This window comes from Schistocerca piceifrons, chromosome 11, assembly GCF_021461385.2.
Source record: "Schistocerca piceifrons isolate TAMUIC-IGC-003096 chromosome 11, iqSchPice1.1, whole genome shotgun sequence".
NCBI lineage: Eukaryota > Metazoa > Arthropoda > Insecta > Orthoptera > Acrididae > Schistocerca > Schistocerca piceifrons.
In genome coordinates this window covers 142,787,930-142,810,284 of record NC_060148.1, presented here as the reverse complement: position 1 = coordinate 142,810,284, position 22,355 = coordinate 142,787,930, and the positions used below count along the sequence as shown (strand labels likewise).

At 44.9% G+C, this 22,355-nt stretch overlaps 1 protein-coding gene across 1 annotated transcript in view; it reads right to left on the bottom strand.

Moving 5' to 3' along the window:
- LOC124720272 (dnaJ homolog subfamily C member 11) overlaps positions 1–22,355 on the bottom strand; it is a 135,017-nt gene that overhangs the window by 98,986 nt on the left and 13,676 nt on the right. The window contains exon 3 of the mRNA XM_047245589.1: positions 7,863–7,995. Coding sequence (XP_047101545.1) covers positions 7,863–7,995 — 133 coding nt within the window. The remainder of the gene's footprint in view (positions 1–7,862; positions 7,996–22,355) is intronic.

Below are 22,355 nucleotides of genomic sequence, written 5' to 3'. Positions count from 1 at the left end.
AAGTTTTTTACTTCAATATTGGACGTGCCTTTGGAACTGGACCCAACGATGGTTTTGACATGAAAACATGCCATTCTTTGCATCAGCGTCTTGTTTTCTTTTGCTTTCTATACATTGCTAAAACTAGAGTAAGAAATGCTTTGCACTGGTAGCAATACAGACTTGCATCAAACTGCTTAGCAACATGGTAACTACTCATTCTTTTTCTACACAATGTGAAAGCTGCTTTAAAAGTGAGCTTTGTTTTGAAAAATTTGGTTTTTATGTTACCACACTTGTTTGTCAAACCAACGCAAAGGAAAGAGTGGCTCTGACAAAGAAGTCCGAGTGTTTAAGGAGACTTAAAATCGCTAGTAGTAAATGGCCGAGTAATGTAGAGGTAGAAAATTTGAATACTGTGAATAAATTAGAATGATCAATTCACTACTTGCAGATTAGACTCTAGGCAGGCACCACTCAACCCACTTGTAGTGAACCCTTACCTGCGTCAGTATTCACATAATTTTTTAATTGTTTTTGCTTTGTGCTCGATGTAACAACTTTTATTGTGAATACTTTTAGTCTTGTGTTTGTGATTTCAGGCTTACTAACTTCATAAACAATTGTTTAGCGACTTGTAAGCTTCACTTGTGACAAACAGAATGCAGATACGAGGCCTGTTCAGAAAATAATATTATGAATTACACGCCTTAGGAGATATTTAATGACATACGGTTGACAGCACTGCCTTGTGGATTATCTCCTTTGTACCCACACGTTTTTGGAGTGTGATGTCTCATTTATTTTTCACGATATTGTTACCTGAGTGCAACACGCAAGGTTTTTTTTTTTTTTTTATTTCATGGTTTTCGGGCGCAGAACTGCTACGGTCATTAGCGCCTGGTCTGTGACTTAGGAAAAGGTAAAAAACCGAAACTGGAAACCAACAGCAATGGGAATGTAACTCAAAAAATTGGAGAAACTAAAAACAAAAGGAAAGCTTAAAAAACCACTACAGAAGGGGGTTGGTTGCCCCAAAAAAGAGCTACAAATGACTGACATCTCACTGGCACTAATAAACTCGAGAACGCGATCGGCTGAGCGCGTGTCATCTGCTAAAATGGAAGATATATCAGGTGACAACTGTAGACGGGCGAGTAATGGAGTAAAATAGGGGCACTCAATTAAAAGGTGTCTTACCGTCCACAGCTGAGAGCAGTGGGGACAGAGTGGGGGAGGATTGCCACTTAAAAGATGTCGATGGCTAAAAAGACAGTGCCCTATACGGAGTCTAGATAAAATTACCTCCTCCCGACGACGCATTCGAGAGGAAAAGGTCCAAGCACAGGGAAGAGCTTTCACGTCCCACAATTTATTATTGGGAAGTGTCGACCAATGTGCGTGCCATAAAAGAACAACACGACGACATAAAACACTCCGTAGATCGGCGAAGGGAATCGTGCGAATAGCTGGCCGAAGAAGAGAGACTGCAGCCTTGGCCGCTATATCGGCCGCCTCATTTCCGCAGATACCAACGTGTCCTGGGATCCAGAGGAACGCCACAGAGACGCTCCCCAAGTGGAGCAAGTGGAGGCAGTCCTGAATCCCGTGGACCAGAGGGTGGACAGGATAGAGAGCTTGGAGACTGAGGAGAGAGCTGAGAGAGTCTGAGCAGATAACATACTGTATCCACTGATGGCGGCGGATGTATTGGACAGCCAGGAGAACAGCGTAAAGCTCCGCAGTATAAACCGAACACTGGTCGGGAAGCCGAAATCGAGTTGGGGTGTCGTCAACAATATAGGCACCCCCTACACCAAACGATGTTTTTGAGCCATCAGTGTAAATAAATGTGGCTTCCTTCATTTGTGCACAAAGAGCAGCAAATGCCCGACGATAAACAAGTGAAGGGGTACCATCCTTGGAAAACTGACAAAGGTCATGGAGCAGGCAGGTCCGAGGACGGAGCCAAGGCGGTGCTGTACCCCAAGTTGTCAAGAAAGTTTTAGGAAAGTGGATGGAAAGAGAATGGAGCAGTTGACGGAAGCGGACTCCCAGTGGTAGTAGGGGGGAAGGGCGGCCTGCATACCCTAAATCCAAGGAGGCGTCAAAAAGAGTGTCATGGGCCAGATTAGCAGGCATGGAAGACAGATGGCTAGCATAACGACTCAGGAGGACAGTTCGCTGATTGGACAGCGGAGGTTCAGCAGTCTCAGCATAAAGGCTTTCCACAGGGCTGATGTAAAAAGCTCCTGACACTAAACGTAATCCATGGTGGTGGACAGAGTCGAGACGCCGAAGAATAGACGGCCGAGCAGAGGAGTAAACTATGCTTCCATAGTCCAATTTCGAGCGCACTAAGGCGCGATAGAGGCGGAGAAGGACCACTCGGTCCGCTCCCCAGGAGGTACCATTCAGGACACGGAGAGTGTTGAGGGATCGAAGACAGCGAGCCGAAAGATAGGAAATGTGGGAGGACCAGCACAGTTTTCTGTCAAACATAAGACCCAAGAATTTAGCAACGTCCGAAAATGGAAGGTTGACAGGACCTAGATGTAAGGAAGGCGGAAGAAACTCCTTACGTCGCCAAAAATTAACACAAACGGTCTTACTGGGAGAAAAACGGAAGCCGGTTTTGATGCTCCAAGAGTGGAGGTGATCGAGACATCCTTGAAGACGTCGTTCAAGAAGGCTGGTCCGTTGAGAGATGTAGTAGATCACAAAATCGTCCACAAAGAGGGAGCCCGAGACGTCAGGAAGGAGACAATCCATAATTGGATTTATGGCAATGGCAAACAGTACAACACTTAGCACGGAGCCCTGGGGTATTTCATTTTCTTGGGAGAAAGTACGGGAGGGAGTAGTGTTCACACGCACTCTAAATGTGCGCTCTGCCATAAATTTGCAAAGAAAAAGGGGCAGCCGACCTCGGAAGCCCCAAGAGAACAGTGTGTGGAGGATGCCTGTCCTCCAACAGGTATCGTAGGCTCTCTCCAGATCAAAAAATATTGCTACTGTTTGGCGTTTCCGGAAAAAATTGTTCATGATATAAGTGGAGAGAGCAACAAGATGGTCAACTGCAGAACGATGCTTTCGGAAACCGCATTGGGCAGGTGTTGAAAGACTGCGGGACTCCAGCCACCAAGCTGAATGGCAATTCACCATACACTCCAAAACCTTACATACACTACTCGTGAGAGAAATGGGGCGATAGCTAGAGGAGAGATGTTTGTCCTTTCCAGGTTTTGCAACAGGAACGACGATAGCTTCCCGCCATCGTCTGGGAAAAGTACTGTCGGTCCAAATTCGATTATAAAGGCGAAGAAGGTAACGCAGACTATGGTGTGATAAATGCAGCAACATTTGGATGTGAATACCATCCGGTCCTGGGGTGGAGGAGCGAGAAGAAGAGAGTGCAGGTTGGAGTTCCTGCATGGAGAAAACAGTATTGTAGCTTTCGTGATTTTGAGATGAGAAAGCAAGAGGTCGCACTTCTGCTGCGCGTTTCTTCGGGAGAAACGCTGGTGGGTAATTTGAAGAGCTCGAAATCTCAGCAAAGTGTTGACGCAATGAGTTAGAAATTGCGACGGGGTCCACTAATGTATCATGCGCGACAGTGAGCCCAGAGTCCGGAGAGAACCTAGGGGCGCCAGATAACCGTCGAATCTGTCTCCAAACTTCCGAGGAGGGAGTGAAGGTGTTACATGAGCTAATAAAGAAGTTCCAGCTTGCGTTCTTGCTATCGCGGATGACGCGACGGCATCGCACATGGAACTGCTTATAGTGGATACAGGTGGCCAAAGTAGGATGGTGTCTGAAAACGCGAAGAGCACGTCGCTGCTCACGTAGTGCGTCACGGCATGTTTCTTTCCACCAAGGAACTGGGGGGCGCCGGGGGAATTCGGAGGTGCGAGGTATTGAATGTTCCGCAGCTGTAAGAATAACGTCTGTAATATGAGTGACCTCATCGTCGACGCTAGGAAAGTGACGGTCATCGAATGTCGCTAGAGATGAAAAAAGTGTCCAATAGGCTTGGGCGAACTTCCAGTGTCACGGGCGCATATATGGCAGTTGTGGCTGCAATCGTAGGACACGTGTAAAGTGGTCACTCGAGTGTGTATCAGCAAGGGCGAACCATTCGAAGCGCGGAGCTAGCGGAACAGTACCGACCAAAAGGTCTAAATGAGAGAAATTTGTCAACATGTAAGTGTTAGTGGCAATTTTTGAAATGTGAAATTTTCTGGAGCAAAGCTGCAACATAAAATTTTGCATGAAACTGGGGAAACTTTTACAGACATGTTTCTGCTTTTGAAATGAGCTTATGGAGATGATGCTCTGGGTCATATGCAATGTTACAAATTGCTTTCACAATTTAAACACGGTCATCAGCCAATTTAAGATGATCCTCGAGCATGAAGGCCTTCCACTTTAACTGATGAAATGTGTAAATTGCTGACTGCATGTCACAGAATTTGAAGAAGCGATTAACAGTTAGTCCCTGTGGCACAAATTCATGATGAAAGTAATCCTTCCAAGCCAAAGAAAACTATCGCCACAGCTTTGAAATTTGACCTACCCTGATAGCTTTTTCTAGTTGTGGAGAACCTTTACTGACCCATTGTGAAACCGACTCTCAGTCTTAACATCATAACCATACATCCGCATCTCATCCAGAGTTACCTTTCTCTTTAAGAACACCTCATTTTCATTTGCGTGATCCAAAAGCTCTTCACAGACTGTGAGCCGAAGGTCTATCTGAACTCGAAACATGAGCCGTTGGATCAACTTGTTGGCAACACAATGCATCCACGATGCTGTGTCAGGATTTTGTGACACGATACAAATGAAACGTTACATTATTCTGCAATCTCTTCGATAGTCAGTCTTCGATCGGCACATACAACTTTCTGGACCTTCCTGACACGAGCGGCATCGGTAGTTGTGGAAGGGTGTCCCAAACGAAGGTAATCTTTAATTTCCATCCGCCATTTTTAAGCTGAGTAGACCGTTCGTAAACCGAGTATGGGTCGAGCACTCGTCTCCACAGGCTTCCCGCATCATTCGGTGTGTGTCTGTAAAGGTTTTCTCAAGTATCGTGCAAAATTAAACGTAGAGGCACTGTTCCTCTAAATCTGTCAAAATTTGCGAACTGTGCGACACAATGTTCTACCGAATTCCACACCGAACAATAACTAACAGCCATACGACGACCAAACTTCTGGCAGTTACACATTAAACACAGCCACGTGCAAGGATGCCAACCGCTTTTCGCTCCGACACACCACTAGTGCAAAATTACAAATAATTCAGAATTTTTTGTAAAGACCTCGTATGTCTACACAAACCTCATCGAAGAGGGAGCAGGTCGCATCCGACCCGATTGTGCCGTCTATTTTGTCTCCTACCACCACTAGGGCTAACATCCCCCAATGGGTGTCCGGGTATTTTTTAGCAGATAGTGTAATATTCTCAAATTCTGCTAAACTAGGAGTATATAATCACTGCACAATAGTCGTATCTGACTTACTAACCCAGCGTGTTCTTTACTCGAAATAGTCAACCGAACCCCCATATTTAGGACGACAGCATATCAAATCGATAGAGATCTAAAGTTCTTACAATTATTACCACAAAATGCAGTGGTGTGCAAAACTTAACAATGAAAGTAGCTTTCGTACTATGTATTGCTGCTAAGTAGCATATCTCCTCGACACTTGGACCATACTGCTACAGTACGAGAGGCAAATGAAAGAGCTGCACAATGAGACGGACAGAAATGATACTTTTGTTAACAGACGATAATTAAACTTAAGTCGCTGCTATTTATGGCGGACCTCTGGACGTGGGTCTTAATATGGTGTGTTATTACTGTGGACAGCAATGCACACTCCGCAGTGTTCCCCATGCTGGCCGGGAGCTCAGTAAGGAGTACTTGTCATAAGGCACTCCATTACTCCACCAACATGATTGACTACTACTGGGTCGTCACTGGTCCGTGTGGATGTGCTGCAATAACCATCCGTGCATCCATCCATCCCTCCATCTCCCCCCCTCCCCCCACCTTGTTCCCCCCAAAACTCCTTATGAACATTAGGGTTAGCATGGGAGTGCACTGCACACAAGACATTGCCGTTTGTGGTGATCACACTCCGTATTAAGAAACACATCCCAAATTCTGTAATGTCCGGAGGACCATCAAATAGCAGCAACTTTAGTTTAATTGTCATTTTTGAATAAAAGTATCATTTCTGTTCACGTCAACGCACATTTCTATCAGTTATCTTCTGTACTATACTGTAACAGTTCTTTGAACATATGGTCCACATTTGATCAACTTACATTATTTGTCAAAGACACATGACGCGATATTTACAGTTTTCCACACCAGTGTAATTGTACACCTGTATCTATATTCTGCAAAGCACAGTGAAGCGTACAGCAGAGTGTATGTCCCATTGTACCAGTTATTAGGGCTTCTTCCCATTCTATTCACAACTGGAGTGTGGAATGAGCGAGTGAATGTTTCCGTGCATGCTATAATTATTCGTATCTTATCCTCACGATCCCCGTGTGAGCGATACACTAGGAGGTTGTACTGTGTTGCTGGAGTCGTCACTTAAAGCTGGTTCTTTAAACAGTTAGCAGACTTTCTCAGGATAGTTTACGTTTATCTTCGAGAGTCTGCCAGTTCAGTTTATTCCGTGTATCTGTGACACTTTCCCACAGATCAAACAAACCTGCGACCATTTGTGCTGTCCTCCTTTGTACAAATTCAATATCACCTGTTAGTCATATTTAGTAAGGGTCCCACACGCTCGAGCAATATTCTAGAGCTGGTCGTACAAGTAATTTTTAAGCAATGTCGTTTGTAGTCCGATTGCAAATGTTCAAATGTGTGTGAAATCTTATGGGACTTAACTGCTAAAGTCATCAGTCCCTAAGCTTACACACTACTTAACCTGAAATATCCTAAGAACGACGACACACACCCACGCCCGAGAGAGGACTCGAACCTCTGCCGGGACCAGCCGCACAGACCACGACTGCAGCGCCTTAGACCGCTCGGCTAATCCCGCTCGGCAGTCCGATTGCGCTTCCCCAGTATTCTACCAATACATCAAAGTCTATCACCTGCTTTAACCACAACTGAACCTATGCAATCATTCCATTTTGTACGCCTGAAAAGTGTTACATCCAAAAAGTGTTATATCCAGTATTCGTACAAGATGTCCGATTCCAACTGTGACTCACTGATATTACAGTCATAAGATACTATGTTTTTCGCTCTGTGAAGTGCACAATTTTACATTTCTGAACATTTAAAGGAAGTTGCGAATCTTTGCACCATTTAGAAATTTTATCAAGACCTGACTGAGTATTTATGCAGCTTATTTCAGACAGTACTTCATTACAGATAACTGATTCATCAGCAAAAAATCTGAGGTTATTATCAATATTACCTGCAAGGTTATTAATATAAGATGAACAGCAAAGGTCTCAACATACTTCCTTGGGGCACACGTGAGGTTACGTCTGCATCTCACGAGGACTTTACATCTGAGATAATGTTTGCGTCCTTCCTAACAGAAAGTCCTCAATCCAGTCACAAATTTCACTCGTTACCCCACACGATCGTACTTTTGACGATAAGCGTACGTGTGGTACTGAGTCAAATGCTTTTTGGCAATCAGGAAATACTGCATCTACCTGACTGCCCTGATGCAATACTTTCAGTGCAACTCGGGTTTGGAAAGTACCCATACTAATTTCAATTAGAAATCACTCTACTTTCCTGCCCTGTACGCCATCTCCACAGACACCAGCACCACCTCCTTACCTCCATTCGGTGGCGAGATGCGGGTGCACCGAGGAATGTACCTCACCTGGCAAGCCTCTCGTACTCCTCCCGGATCTCCTGTGGCGTCTTGGTCCTCTGCACGATCTCCCAGCCGTCGGCCTTCAGCCCCCGAGTGCCCAGCGTGTCGTAGATAGCCCGCTGGTGGGGGTCGCTCAGGACTGCAACACAATTTGTTCGATTGTCGAGCACTGACCCTGTACGCGATAGCGATTTTGATAACTGCAACTAAGCGATGTACAACAACACAATTTTACATTAAAAATTAAAAGTCACGTTTAGTATATCACACTATTGTCGCGGTCTTCAGTCTGACGACTTTTGTTTCAACTGTCCACGCCAGTATATCCCGTGCAACCGTCTTAATCTGTGCGTAACTACTGCGATTTGCCCCCACTTATTGTATTCGTTGCTAAGTCTCCCTCTACAATTTTTATCACTGCAAATGCCTGCCATTTCCAAACTGATACCATCTTGATGCATCCCAGGGTGTACACACAGACGAGGAAAAAAAAAAAAAAAAAAAAAATCTCCTGGATTTCCCAGTTAAAAATGCACTTTTCCCCCCAGGTGAAAGTACATCTTACCCTCACTAAATGACAATATACTTTGCCTTGGAGCTATAATAACTTTTCAATCCTGCGAATGGTGAAGGGTTTATATACTGTCTTAAGACTTTGACACTTTAGAATACAAAACCCAGCACATAACAACAAATTTTGGAAAGATTTTTGATACGTGGCAACATCTACGCGGCATATTTTTGTGTTACCAACATATAAGCATGAATTCCACCAAATACAGCACGGTAGCTTCCAAAGCATTGAAATCAACAATGCAACGTGCTCTTTTCAGCCAATCGTAGCTCACGTCAGGTGATCTCACCAGCCGATATTCAGAGCATAGGACACGTGATGTAGTCAGCCAATAGCAACGTCATTTTTAAGTAGCACGAACACACAATTAGGAAAAGTTAACGGTTCGAATTAAAACACATATAGCATTGCAACAAGAAAAGCTAAGCTTTCACATATAATATTGGTCATCAAAAATTTTTGCTTTATTTCGCGAGGCTGTTGTAGGCAGGATCCTAAGGCCACAGCTTAAATTGCAGCAGCTGAATATTACTGACAAATTTCACTGCCGTGACCAAACATTTTGTGGATTATTTGGTCAAATACATTTTATATTGTGCACTTTGACATATTTTAGGATATTATTTTGCATAACTTGTAGCTGATGAAAAAGCTAAAATAAATATGAAAAACTATCATTGAAGCTTGGCCATTTATCAGATGTGTTCCCCTTTAAGATACACCAAACACATACATGCCACTAAAATTTTAAATAATGGCATAAATGGCCGGTCTTCTTGGCCCGAAATTTTTCTAAATGGCTGGTCCTCAGTGTTTCAAGTTTTGATTGAGACTAACACATTCATCACACATTCTCACATGTAACAATTCATCTTGCATAAAAGGAAACTGAAAATAATGCTTCTCAAATCACCATCCACAAAATTTTCCCACAACCTGTTAGAAATGTAAACAATTGTAACACTATGTTCATCAAAATGAAGCCTACTAAAACATGCATCGAAAGCAGTTTGTTATTACGAAGTATCGCATTGTCTTTGACACATTCTGCTGTTTGTAGATGCTTGTGTGTACACCGTTTTGTCACTGTAAATAATATATTTTCTTTGCAACTAAAGTTTTATTTTTGCGTTATTCCCTTGTTTATGTTTTACTGCTGCAGTATTATTCTGTAGTAGTGGGGTAAAGCAAAATTCTTTGCTAGAATATCAGTTCTTACCAGTCAAATGTACAAAAATTAACTGAAAACTAAAACAATGTAAAATTCCGAGGTTTTTCCCAATTTCCCAGGGAATATACACACTGATACCAATTTGTTCTAGCAACCATTACCTTCTTTTAGTCAAGTTGAGCAGTAAGTTATTTTCTCCCCATTTGTAATCAAGTTACTCAAGTTGCCCATCTAACCATTAGTATTCTCCTGCAGCACACCATTCCAAAAGCATCTGCTCTCTTCTTCCTTGTTTATCTTCCCAGTTACCGTCTCGTTTCACTTCTGTACTGGACTACACTCTAGACGAATACTGAGGAGTTATAATTAAAGTGCTGCTATTCACAGAAGTAAAGAGTGGGCTGTAATTGTCATATGGCATCGAAACTCTGTAGATATTCGTGTCTGTTAATGCAGAATCGATTTACACTGCATAAAAATTGGTTCCAATTTTGGCCACCAGATTCAGATCTGGTGCTGTTGGTTGGTTGGTTTGTTTAAAAGAGGGGGAAGGGACCAAACTACAAGGTCATCGGTCTCTTGTTCCTAATAAAACAATGCCACAAGTGTGAGAATAAAACAGACGAGACATATAACACAAAACGGAAAGAAAGGAAAGACCCCAAGAACGAAGGAAAGGCAACGAACAGTAAAAGGAACAAAAGAGAACAAGAAAACAACAGAGATGCAAGAAACAGTTAGAAGACAGTAAAACAAGGAAGCAGATTACAGTGACTGGCCGACCACGAAAATAAAAAGGAAAAGCCAGCCAGCCTGCAACACATTAAAACCTCCACCCTAAAGCACAAGGGTGGGACATGGGACATGCGCTAAATCGAATAATAAAACCCACCCTCACGAATGAAACAGAACTGAATCACCAGATGAGGCGTTGTCTGCCGAAATCAATGGTAACGAGTCCGGTAACAGAAGATGAAGTCGCAGGGCAGCCAAACAAGGAAAGAGCATAAGAATATGGGCCACTGTCAACCGGGCACTGCACGACACTGAGGTGGGTCTTCACGACACAGGAGGTAGCCGCGGGTCGCCCAGGCACGGCCAATGCGGAGCCGGCAGCGAACCACGGAGTCCCTGCGAGACACCCTCATCGAGGACTTCCACACATTCGTGGTCCCCTTAATGGCTCGCAGTTAGTTGTGCGTTCTGAGACTTTGCCATTTCGTCTCCCAAAGCTGAAAAACCTTGCGGTATAATAACAAACGCAGGTCAGTTCCGGTGGTGGCCATCTCCAGAAGTGGTTTCCGTATACCCCGTTTGGCCGTCCTGTCAGCAAGTTCATTTTGTGGGATTCAGACACGACCAGGGGTTCAGACGAAACCACTGAACGACTGGACTGTTCCAGATAGACTCCCGGGTGGACGCTACTGAAGGATGACGAGGGTAGCACTCGTTGATAGTTTTCAAGCTACTCAAGGAGTCAGTACATAAAAGAAAAGACTCCCCAGGGCATGAACGGAGATACTGAAGTGCACGAGAAATGGCTACCAGCTCTGCAGTGACTACATTACAGCCATCGGGTAAGGAATGCTGTTCAATATGGCCACTGTGAATGAAGGCAAAGCCGACACGATCGTCATCCATCGAGCCATCGGTGTAAACCACTTCAGAGGCCCGGAACACGTCGAGAATCGAGAGGAAGTGACAGCGGAGAGCCACAGGGTTAACCGAGTCCTTAGGGCCACGTGAAAGGTCCAGACGAAGCTGCGGCTGAGGTGTACACCGTAGATGCGTATGAGAACGGACCGCAAGTAGAGGTGGTAAAGGGAAGGACTCCAGTTCGGAGAGAAGGGACCGCACACGAACCGCAATCGTCAGCCCCGACCTGAGCCGCCGATGTGGGAGATGGACCGCCGCGGGCGGGAAAAGGAGACGGTAATTCGGATGCTCAGAAGAGCTACGAATGTGTGCTGTGTTACTGGCGAGCAGTTGTGCACGTCTGATTTGCAAAGGAAGGACCCCTGCCTCCACCAGTACGCCGGTCACCGGACTCGTCCTGAAAGCTCCTGTCTCTAATTTAACCCCGCAGTGGTGCACAGGGTCGAGTAAATGCAACGCTGAGGGTGCCGCCGAACCGTAAACCACACTCCCGTAGTCAATTCGGAATTGGACAAGGGCTCTGTAGAGTCGCAGCAGCGTAGAGTGATCTGCACCCCAATTGGTGTTGCTCAGGCAACGGAGGGCATTGAGGTGCTGCCAGCACTTCCGCTTAAGCTGACGAAGATGAGGAAGCCGAGTCAATCGAGCGTTGAAAAGCAGTCCTGACAATTGATATGTCTCCACTACAATGAACGGACTATCGTGAAGGTAAAGTTCTGGGTCCGGACGAACAGTATGACGCCGACAGAAGTGTACGACAACGAACTTTGCAGCTGAAAACTGGAAGCCGTGGACTAGAGCCCACGACTGCACCTCGTGGATGGCTCCCTGTAGGCGACACTCTGCAACGCCCGTACTGGAGCGGCAGTAGGAAATGCAGAAGTTGCCTGCGCACAGAGAAGGAGAGACAGAGGGCCCGACAGCTGCATCTAGATCGTTAATGGCCACTGCAGGACTCCATTCTCCTGGATATGGATGGAACTGTGGGAGGCACCGACTTGGACACGGAAAGTACAGAGTGACAGGAAGTTTTGGATAAAAGTCAAGAGCGGGTCCCAGAGACCCTACTCGTACAATGAGGCAAGGATATAATCTGGTGCTGTGATTACAAGAAAGATGAATAAAAATGTTTCCAAATGTAATGGATTAGTGATAAGACAGGAGCAGAAAATGCCAAACAAGTGAGAAAGGCATAATGTCGTTTCATTATTTAGTGCCATTTACAAAATTTGCTCAATATGAGCACTGGAGATGCCAAAGATATGTTGTACAGTGCCAGATTTGCACCTGGTGGCCGAACTTGGAACTACTATTTTTTCCGGCATGAATCGGTTCCACATTAAAGCATTAACGTATGTAAAAAGTTTCGCTGTCATACGACAATTACAGCCCTCACTGGACCGTGAGTAGCTGCACTTTAATTACAGGCACCTGGTAACTTTAGAAAAGATTTCCTGACACTTAAATTTCTATTACATGTTAACAAATACCTCTTTTTCAGAAATGCTTTCTTCCTTTTGGCAGCCTGCATTTTACATTCAGCCATCATCAGTTATAGAACTGATGATGGCTGAATATACAGAAAAACACGAGTAAAACTTTTAGCATCCCATTTTGTATCTGATTCCCTCAGCATCACCTGATTTCATTCAACTACATTCCATTACCCCAATTTTACTTTTCATTAAATTCATCTTATCAGCTCTTTTCAAAACACTGTCAATTCCATTCAAATGCTCTTCCAAGTCCTTTGCCTACTGACTGAAATCCAATGTCATCAGTAAATCTCAAAGTTTTTATCTCTTCTCGCATGCTATTGTAGAATTCTTCGTCATCACTAGTAAGTTCCATAGATACCTCTCAAAGTAATTGTAAAGTCAGTCACCACTGTCAAGAGGTACTTTATTATACAGGGTGAGTCACTTACTACTGCCACCAAGCGTAACTCTGAAAGTACGATAGGAGCTGAAAAGTTTGTGAAACTAAAGTTGCACGGGACAACGGGGTCATAACACGACATTGTTTTTTTTTGTTGCTACGCCAGGTCATTTCAGGGACATGAAGGTCAACTTTGTTTTTTTAAACGGGATGTTATAGTTTGGCCGGATCGTTCACCAGACTTGATGACTCAGGATTTTTTTCTTGTGGGGCTTCGTAAAAGATATTGTTTATAAAGACATTCCAACTACACCTGAAGATATGCGAGAGACAACTGTCAGAGTACATGCTTCAATAAGTGCATAAGTGATAAGGAATACCACTCAATCTGTGATAAGAAGATTGCAGCACTGCATTTATACCAATGGTCATGACTTTGAACAACTTCTGAGAATGGACGTTCGTGCCACCTTTTTGACCTTCAAATACCTTACTGTTACACATAATTGGAATCGTCTCAATAGCCGGTATCAGAAAATAAGTACGAAACTATAGCATCCTATTTAAAAAAACAAATTTGACCTTCGTATCTCTGACACGACCCCACATAGCAACAAAAAACCAACGTCATGTTATGGCCCACGTTGTCCTGTGCAACATTTGTCCCACACACTTTTCAGCTAATAATATACTTTCGGAGTTATTCTAGGTGGCAATAGTTAGTGACTCACCCTGTATAGCTTTACACGAATACATTTAACACCAACAAAATCTAGTTGTGCTTTGATCCAGGTGTCTGTGAGAATTTCGAAGCAGGCACCCAGATGTAAGCCCAAGAAGATTTCATCAGCAGTATACACTGAGATTGGGATACCTCTCGATATCACACTGGACCTCTTTTTACCCAGCGTAGTGCAGCAACTGACGTGCCACGGACTCGACAAATTGTCGGAAGTTTCCTGCAGATACATTCGGCCCTACTGCCTCTGTGGCCATTCACGATTGCAAAGGTGTCGCCGGTGCAGGATTTTGCGCACGAACTGACGTCTCAATTATGTCCCGTAAAAATTCGACGGGACTGACGGAAGGAGATTTTGGTGGCCAAATCTTTCGCTCACACTGTCCAGAATCTTCTTCGAACCGATCGTGAACAATTCTGGCCCGGTGACACGGTGCCTTGTAGTCCACAAAAATTCCACTGTTTTGTGGGAATGTGAGATCCACAGATGGCTGCAAATGGTCTCCAGGTAGCAGAACACAATCGTATCCAGTCACTGATCGGTTCAGTTGGGCCAGAGGACCCAGTCCATTTCATGTAAAAATAGCCCAAACAATACGGAGCCACCACCAGCTCACACGGTGCCTCATTAATAACCTGGGTTACGGCTTTGTGCAGTCTACGATACACTACCTTACCCTCAGGTCTTACCGACTGAAATTGACATTCGGCTGAGCAGGCCACAGTCTTCCAGTCGTCTAGGTCCCGATCGATATCGTCACGAGCCCGGGAAAGGTGCTGCAGCCGATGTGCTGTTAGCAAAGGCACTCCCTCAGTCGTCAGCTACTGTACCCCATTAATGCCAAATTTTGCCACACTGTCCTAAAGGATACGTCCGTCGTACATCCCACATTGATTTCTGCAGTCGTGTCGTGCAGTGTTGCTTATCTGTTGCCACTGACAACTCTAGATAAATTCCACTGCTCTCTGTCATTAACCCTTTAAGTGCTCCGAGTGTATTAACACACACGCCTCTGTACCTGTCCCCGTGTGCTCCGAACTGCCTAGGTCGTAGACACGTTCAGAGCACCAGGTAGAAGGACTGGTGGTGTGCGGGACAGGTACAAAGGTGCGCGTGTTAACACATCCGGAGCAGTTAAAGGGTTAAGTGGAGGCCATTGGCCACGGTGAGAGGTAATGCCTAAAATTTGGTACTCTCAGCCCACTCTGGACAGTGTGATTCTCAGAATACTGAATTTCAAAATGATTTCCAAAATGGAATGCCCCACGTGCCTAGCTCCAGCGACTATTCTGCATCTGAAGTCCGTTAATTCCTGTCGTGTGGCAACAATCAGGTCAGAAACCTTTTCACACCAATCATCTGAGTACAAATGACAGCTCTACCAACGCACTGCCCTTTTACGCCTTTGGTATGCGATACTACCACCACCTCTATCCCACGACTTTTGTCACCTCGCTGTATGCTGGGAAGGTCTACATTAACACGTATGTAGAGCTATTTGGCAGTTACTTAGCTTAGTGTATTTTAAATCTAGGTTATTTCCTTTCCTCGTTTTGTAACTGTGGATAGCACAGCTGCTACCTGAAAGTCTTCGACTGCTTTTTTGATGAGAAGATGAGGCAGTAAAAGTTTACCGACAGGTCAGAAACTGATGGAGGAGCTGGGGCCGGGGCTCGGGTACAGTCTAGACCGGACAGAGCAATCACTCTAGGTAAGGTGGCCACGGAATTCCAGGCGGAGTTATCCATTATCAGAGTGAGCGTGGTAGATGAGCTGTGTAAGTGCTATGAGGTTCACGGTGTCTACACTTCTTCGGACAGCCAAAGAACTCTGATATCTCAATCGGGGCCTGCAACACGATCACAGACTGTTGCAGAATGCCAGGAAGCCTTTGTGAGGTTAGGGGAAAGCGGCAGGGTAAACCTGCTGTGGGTCCGTAGTCGTGCAGTAATTGATGGCAATAAACGAGCCGATAGACTGCCCGGGGCAGGCACGACAACTCCATCTGTCGGACGAGAACCCGATCCGACAGTGACTGAGGCAATGGTGATATGAAAACCCCGTAGCTGCATTAGAAATAGCACACACAATATTGGACTATGAAAAAATGTTGCAAGGTAATGGTGCCGAAGCCGTGTTTTGAGAGAAGTTCTGTAACCCGGGGGCTGAAAAGAAGACAAATTAAACACACGGCTGGTCTTACGGTTGACCACAGGAGCTTAACCCTCAAACTGTGGGCAATTTTCCAATTTTTTCATACAAAATTGAGGGGTATTTTTATTCCTGAGGTAGTATAGTTCTAAGGACAGAATTATAGGAATTCAACAAGAAAATAAAAACTTACTTTAAAGTTGCTTTTTAATTGACATTTAACATAAACATAAACCAGGCCAGCCATCTTAATGCCATGCACTGTGTTATTAATACCATTAATGTATGAAAATGATGAAGAGATATACTAGAGACTTGTAATGGATCTGGGAGATATTATTTTTACCGTATTTGTCGATACCGAATTGTAAATGTTTTCTCATATTTTTTGTCAGAATTTATTATAATTTGTCTTATTATATGTTAATTTACTTCTGTTTTTGAGAGTGAAAGCATATTGATTACTATTAGTAAATGTATCGAAGAATAGCAAAGAGACTGATTACAAGTGGAAGCTTGTGTGTTGTGTAAAACATCTTTGACGTTGGAGTCGTCTTTGACTATAGTCAGTCGACAGCTAACTCTTGGTGTGTGTTGACGGAAGAACAATGTGAAGGTCACTGTCATAAATAATTTTGAATTATGTTACTATTTTTTTTTTGTATTAACTGTAAAAAAGAAATTACATTTGAAGAAATGGTATTTGAAACACCAAAATGAGGCAAACACGTTGAACCACGTCTTTTCTGCAACCGACAAAGATGCATTGTGGAATCATACTCAGAAAACTGAAGCCAAGACTAATATCACCTTGCAAACGTCTAACGGAAAAGGTACTGTCACGAAATATGGCAAATTTAAGTAAATAAAAAATAGTGACCATATTTTCAACTTGTGTCTTAGCCGGGATGCCATATTTCAGACTGTATGCGAAATTTTTTATGACTGTTGCTGTAGCTGTATGGCCTTTGCTATTCGTTTTAACAATAGGTACTACTCATACACCAATACCACAATCTTGCGAATCAGTGCCGATGACCACACTTTTAGCGCCAAACAACTTTAAACCCATACATCCACTGACGATGATTCTCCAGCCCGATGTGAGTAGCCAGTCACGTTACTCATTTGTAATTTCCTATGCTTCGCAGATGAAGTTAGCGGCTATTTTGTTTTACTCATAGCAATTCAAGCTGTGCTCTCAGGTCCCACCATAATCCCTAATTTCCTCCTTGGAAATACTCTGGAAAAAACAATGTGACATTTGTGACAACCAAAATTATCAATTTCATTCCTGATAATTACATTCCCAGCAATTTAAGCCATGCTATTATGTGCCAACATAACCAGAAACCTGAAAATAGCAACATATTTGGAAAAAAAACCAGCCAAATTCTGTGATGAAGAAGTTTATAAGATTGAACGTTTTTAATTGACTACAACCAAGGAAAAAGTACTGCAAACTACTGCATACACCGTAAGTGCACTTTATCCGAGACAGGCTTTAATAGATAGAAAGTGTGCTCTTAGTATTTTTAGTTCTTTGAAGTATGACCAGCAGGAATTCTGTTTGTAATGCCTGTGATTGTTCTCACTGCTTGTTTTGCCACACAAACACTGTTCTTGTATCAGAAGAGTTGCATCATAGGATATTTTCAGGTAGCATCCAGAGGTGGAAGAAAACATAGTTAATCATAACTGTGAACATTGAAACAACAGTGTTGAGTCATGTACAGTGTTACTGAAATGGTCAGCTATTAGGCGAGTGCCACACTGAAGACAGTAGAGACATCAAGAAGGAGTAAAAATGCATTACACTGTGAGTTGATGGTGGCAAACACAAAGTGATGGCACAAACATGTACCTCCATTTTGTGAGCTCTCAGAAATACAGACGTGGTGTAAATCCAACAGGAAAAGTAGGCTTACATGGTAGAGTGGAGTACAAGCATAGTAGAACAGTGTGTAAAATGGTGTAAAGTATGAACGAATACTCTATTTACTGTTTTCATTTACTGATTTCTCAATTTTGAGTTTGTTTACTTTAGTACAAAATGCACACAATTCTAACCAAAGACAAATTTGGATAAAAAAGTACTCAGTGTATTGAAAACTGACATATACAGATCTGTATCTCAATTGGTGTAACTTTTACCATCCAACTCGGAAGAGAGCTTTGCTGAACACCCTAATACACAGAGCCTGGACTATTTTGTACAAGATGACTGCAGGTGCAAGATTAATCATGTGGTAACAGTGCTCAGACAGAACAGGTATTCGGTGCATTATATGAGGTCAATGCTGTCAAGGAAGCAGAGACGTGATGCTGCTTAACAAAGTGAGGAAGGTCAACACACAGTACAGCTTCCATTTTGTGGTGCAACAACTACTAAAATAGGTAGAGTCCTAAAATGGCAAGCAAGCAGACCAGTCTTTCACCCATCCAGTAGCATTAAGGAATGTTAGGACTTGACCAAGATAATCTCAGTCTGAGAGCGCCAGGGATGAATAACATTCCTTGGTGGTGTGGTAGCTGTTATGTGGGACAGTCTATATGGACTATTGTCAATTGCAGTATTGAATGTCAGTGTCACTAAAGTGCAAGAACTTTGAAAACTCAGCAGAGGCTGAGCACAGCCTGTAAATGAGTGTAAGATTATGTTCGAAACAACAACTAGGAGAATTTCCCTCCTACCAATGGCTTACAAAATTCTTTGAAAAGCATTACAAGAAAGGCTGAAAAGCCAACTGGAGCAACAATTAGGAAAGCACCATATAGGGTTTAGAAAAGGATGTTCTGTGTGGTGTGAAAATCTGAAATTCATAATCTGATATACAGAAACAAGAGCCAAAAGAATTTATATAACATCCACAGACTTCAAAAAAGCATATGATTTGATTCACGAAAAGAAGTTATTCAAAGAAATTATTCAACACAAATCAGTTGTAAACATAAAAGACACACTAACAAATACAAAATTAAATATTTAGATGATAGCTCCAAATCCTTTGGGACCAAAACTGATGTAAGACAAGAAGATGGATCACCCCACTGTGTTCAATTTTTTTTTTTTAGGTGGGGTTTAAGGGCGCTCAACTACTGAGGTCATTAGCGCCCAGTCACTGTTGTTAGAGCACATGGAATCTAGTAAAACTCAAGGGGAGGGGGGACACCAGAAAGACCTGACAAAGATGCAGATAAAATAAGTAAAAAGATTAGATGTCTTTGGACAAGCCAGTCAAAGTTATAAAACGCAGAACACGAGCAGCTGCTCGAGCGTCATCAGCTAAAATATCCGGTAAAGTAGATGGCAGGGACAGGACAACACGAGATTGACTAAAGAGGGGACACGACAATAAAACATGGCGCACTGTTAATGCCTGACCACAAGGGCACTGCGGGGCTGGGTCACCAGAAAGCAGGTAGCGGTGGCTAAACCGGCAATGCCCAATCCGCAACCTGGTCAGAAGGACCTCCTCTCGCCGAGATGGACGGGAGGAGGTTGTCCAAGCAGTTGGGAGCGCTTTTACTGCCCGGAGCTTGTTTCCTTGGAGGGATGACCAAGCATCCCACCACCACGACACAAGCCTCTTACAAACATCCCCACGAACGTCAGATGACGGGACACAATGGGAGGCTGGCCGAGGCAGGAGGACTGCAGCCTCGGCTGCAGCATCCGCAGCCTCATTCTCAGGCACTCCTACATGTCCGGGAACCCACAGAAAGCTGACAGGAGAACCATTAGCAGCAAAAGAATGGAGGGACTGCTGTATCCGTTGAACCAAGGGATGGACCGGATAGGGAGCTCCAAGGCTCTGAAGAGCACTGAGTGAGTCAGAGCAGAGTACATACGATGAATGGCGGTGGCAGCGGGAATACTGAACGGCCTGATGGAGAGCAAAAAGCTCGGCCATAAAGCTCGAACATTGGTCGAGGAGCCGGTATTTAAAGGCGGCGGCCCCGACGACAAAGGCACAGCCGACACCATCGTCAGTTTTGGAGCCATCGGTGTAAATAAAGGTGTGACCGCCAAGTCGAGCACGAAGTTCGACAAACCGTGAGCAATACACTGCAGCCGGAGTACCCTCCTTCGGGAGTGAGCTAAGGTCGAGATAAATATGAACTGGAGCCTGGAGCCAAGGTGGTGTCGGGCTCTCACCCTCTCTGAAGGTGGTAGGGAGGGCAAAATCCAATTGTCGAAGCAGGCGACGGAAGCGGACTCCGGGGGGCAGCAGGGCAGACACATACAACCTGTACTGACGGTCGAGAGAATCGGCGAAGAAGGACTGGTAAGAGGGGTGGTCGGGCATAGACAACAGCCAGCAGGCATACCGACATAGCAGTACGCCGCGCCGGTAGGTCAATGGTAATTCGGCAGCTTCAGCATAAAGACTCTCGACAGGACTAGTGTAGAAGGCTCCTGTCGCAAGACGTATCCCCCGATGGTGGATGGAGTTAAGACGGCATAAGAGGGATGGCCGAGCAGACGAGTAGACGAAGCTCCCATAATCCAGCTTCAATCGGACTATGGACCGATACAAGCGAAGCAGGACAGTGCGATCCGCTCCCCAAGATGAACCACTAAGAACTCTGAGGACATTAAGGGAACGTGTACAACGGGCCGCCAAATAAGAGACATGCGGAGACCAACACAGTTTCCTGTCCAACGTGAGCCCTAGAAACTTAGTTGTTTCCACGAATGGGAGAACAACGGGACCGAGATGTAAGGATGGCGGAAGGAACGCTTTATATCGCCAAAAGTTGATACAAGCCGTCTTCTCTTCAGAGAACCGGAAGCCATTTGCCACGCTCGATGAGTATAGGCTGTCTAGACAACGCTGAAGGCAGCGCTCCAGGAGGCATGTTCTCTGGGCACTGCAGTAGATCGCGAAGTCATCGACAAAGAGAGAGCCTGAGACATTAGGTGGAATGCAATCAATAATTGGATTGATCGCGATGGCAAAAAGGGCTACGCTCAAGATGGAGCCCTGAGGCACTCCGTTCTCCTGGAGGAAGACGTCGGACAATACGGAACCCACACGTACCCTAAACTTCCGATCCGTTAAAAAGGAATCAATAAAAAGGGGCAGGCGACCGCGTAGGCCCCACCTGTGCATAGTGCGGAGGATACCTCCTCTCCAACAGGTATCATAAGCCTTCTCCAAATCGAAGAACACTGCTACCGTTTGGCGCCTTTGCAAAAAGTTGTTCATGATGAATGTCGACAAGGTCACAAGGTTGTCAACAGCGGAGCGGCGGCGACGAAAGCTGCATTGGACATTGGTAAGTAGCCGTCGAGATTCAAGAATCCAAACTAATCGAGCATGAACCATGCGCTCCATCACCTTACAGACACAGCTTGTAAGAGAAATGGGGCGGTAACTAGAAGGAAGGTGTCTATCCTTCCCGGGTTTGGGTATAGGAACAACGACGGTGTCACGCCAACGCATGGGGACCTGACCTTCAGTCCAGACGCGATTGTAGGTACGAAGAAGGAAGCTTTTGCCCGCCGGAGAAAGGTGTGCCAGCATCTGAACGTGAATGGCATCTGGCCCCGGAGCAGAGGACTGGGACAGTGCAAGCGCACGTTCGAGTTCCCGCATAGTAAAGGGGGCATTATAAGTTTCCAGATTCAGCGAGTGGAAGGAAGGTCGCCGAGCCTCTTCTGCCTCTTTCCTGGGAAGGAAGGCAGGGTGGTAACGGGCGGAGCTTGAAACCTCCATGAAAAACCGGCCGAAGGCGTTGGAGACAGCCACAGGATCAACGAGGACCTCATTACCTGAGGTCAGGCCAGGTACCGAGGAGTGGGCCTTAATGCCCGACAGCCGGCGCAGGCCACTCCATACGACAGAAGAGGGAGTAAAACTGTTAAAGGAGCTGGTGAAAGAGGCCCAACAAGCTTTTTTGCTGTCTTTGATGACTCTACGGCATTGTGCTCGGAGTCGTTTGTATCCAATACAATTCGCCAACGTAGGATGGCGGCGAAAGGTGCGTAAAGCACGTCGTCGAGCACGGATAGCGTCTCTACAAGCCTTGTTCCACCAGGGGACGGAAACGCGACGTGAAGAAGAGGTAGTACGAGGAATGGAACGTTCGGCAGCATTGATGGTAACAGCCGTGAGGTATGCGACCTGACTGTCACAACTGAGAAAATCGTGGTCCGGAAAGGTCGCCAGGGAGGAGTAAAGTCCCCAGTCAGCTTTCGGTATGTTCCAGCTCGAAGGACGTGGGGATGCAGTGTGGTGCAGGAGACGAACGACACAGGGGAAGTGGTCGCTCCAATACGTGTCAGTAAGGACATACCACTCGAACCGACGGGCAAAAGTGGT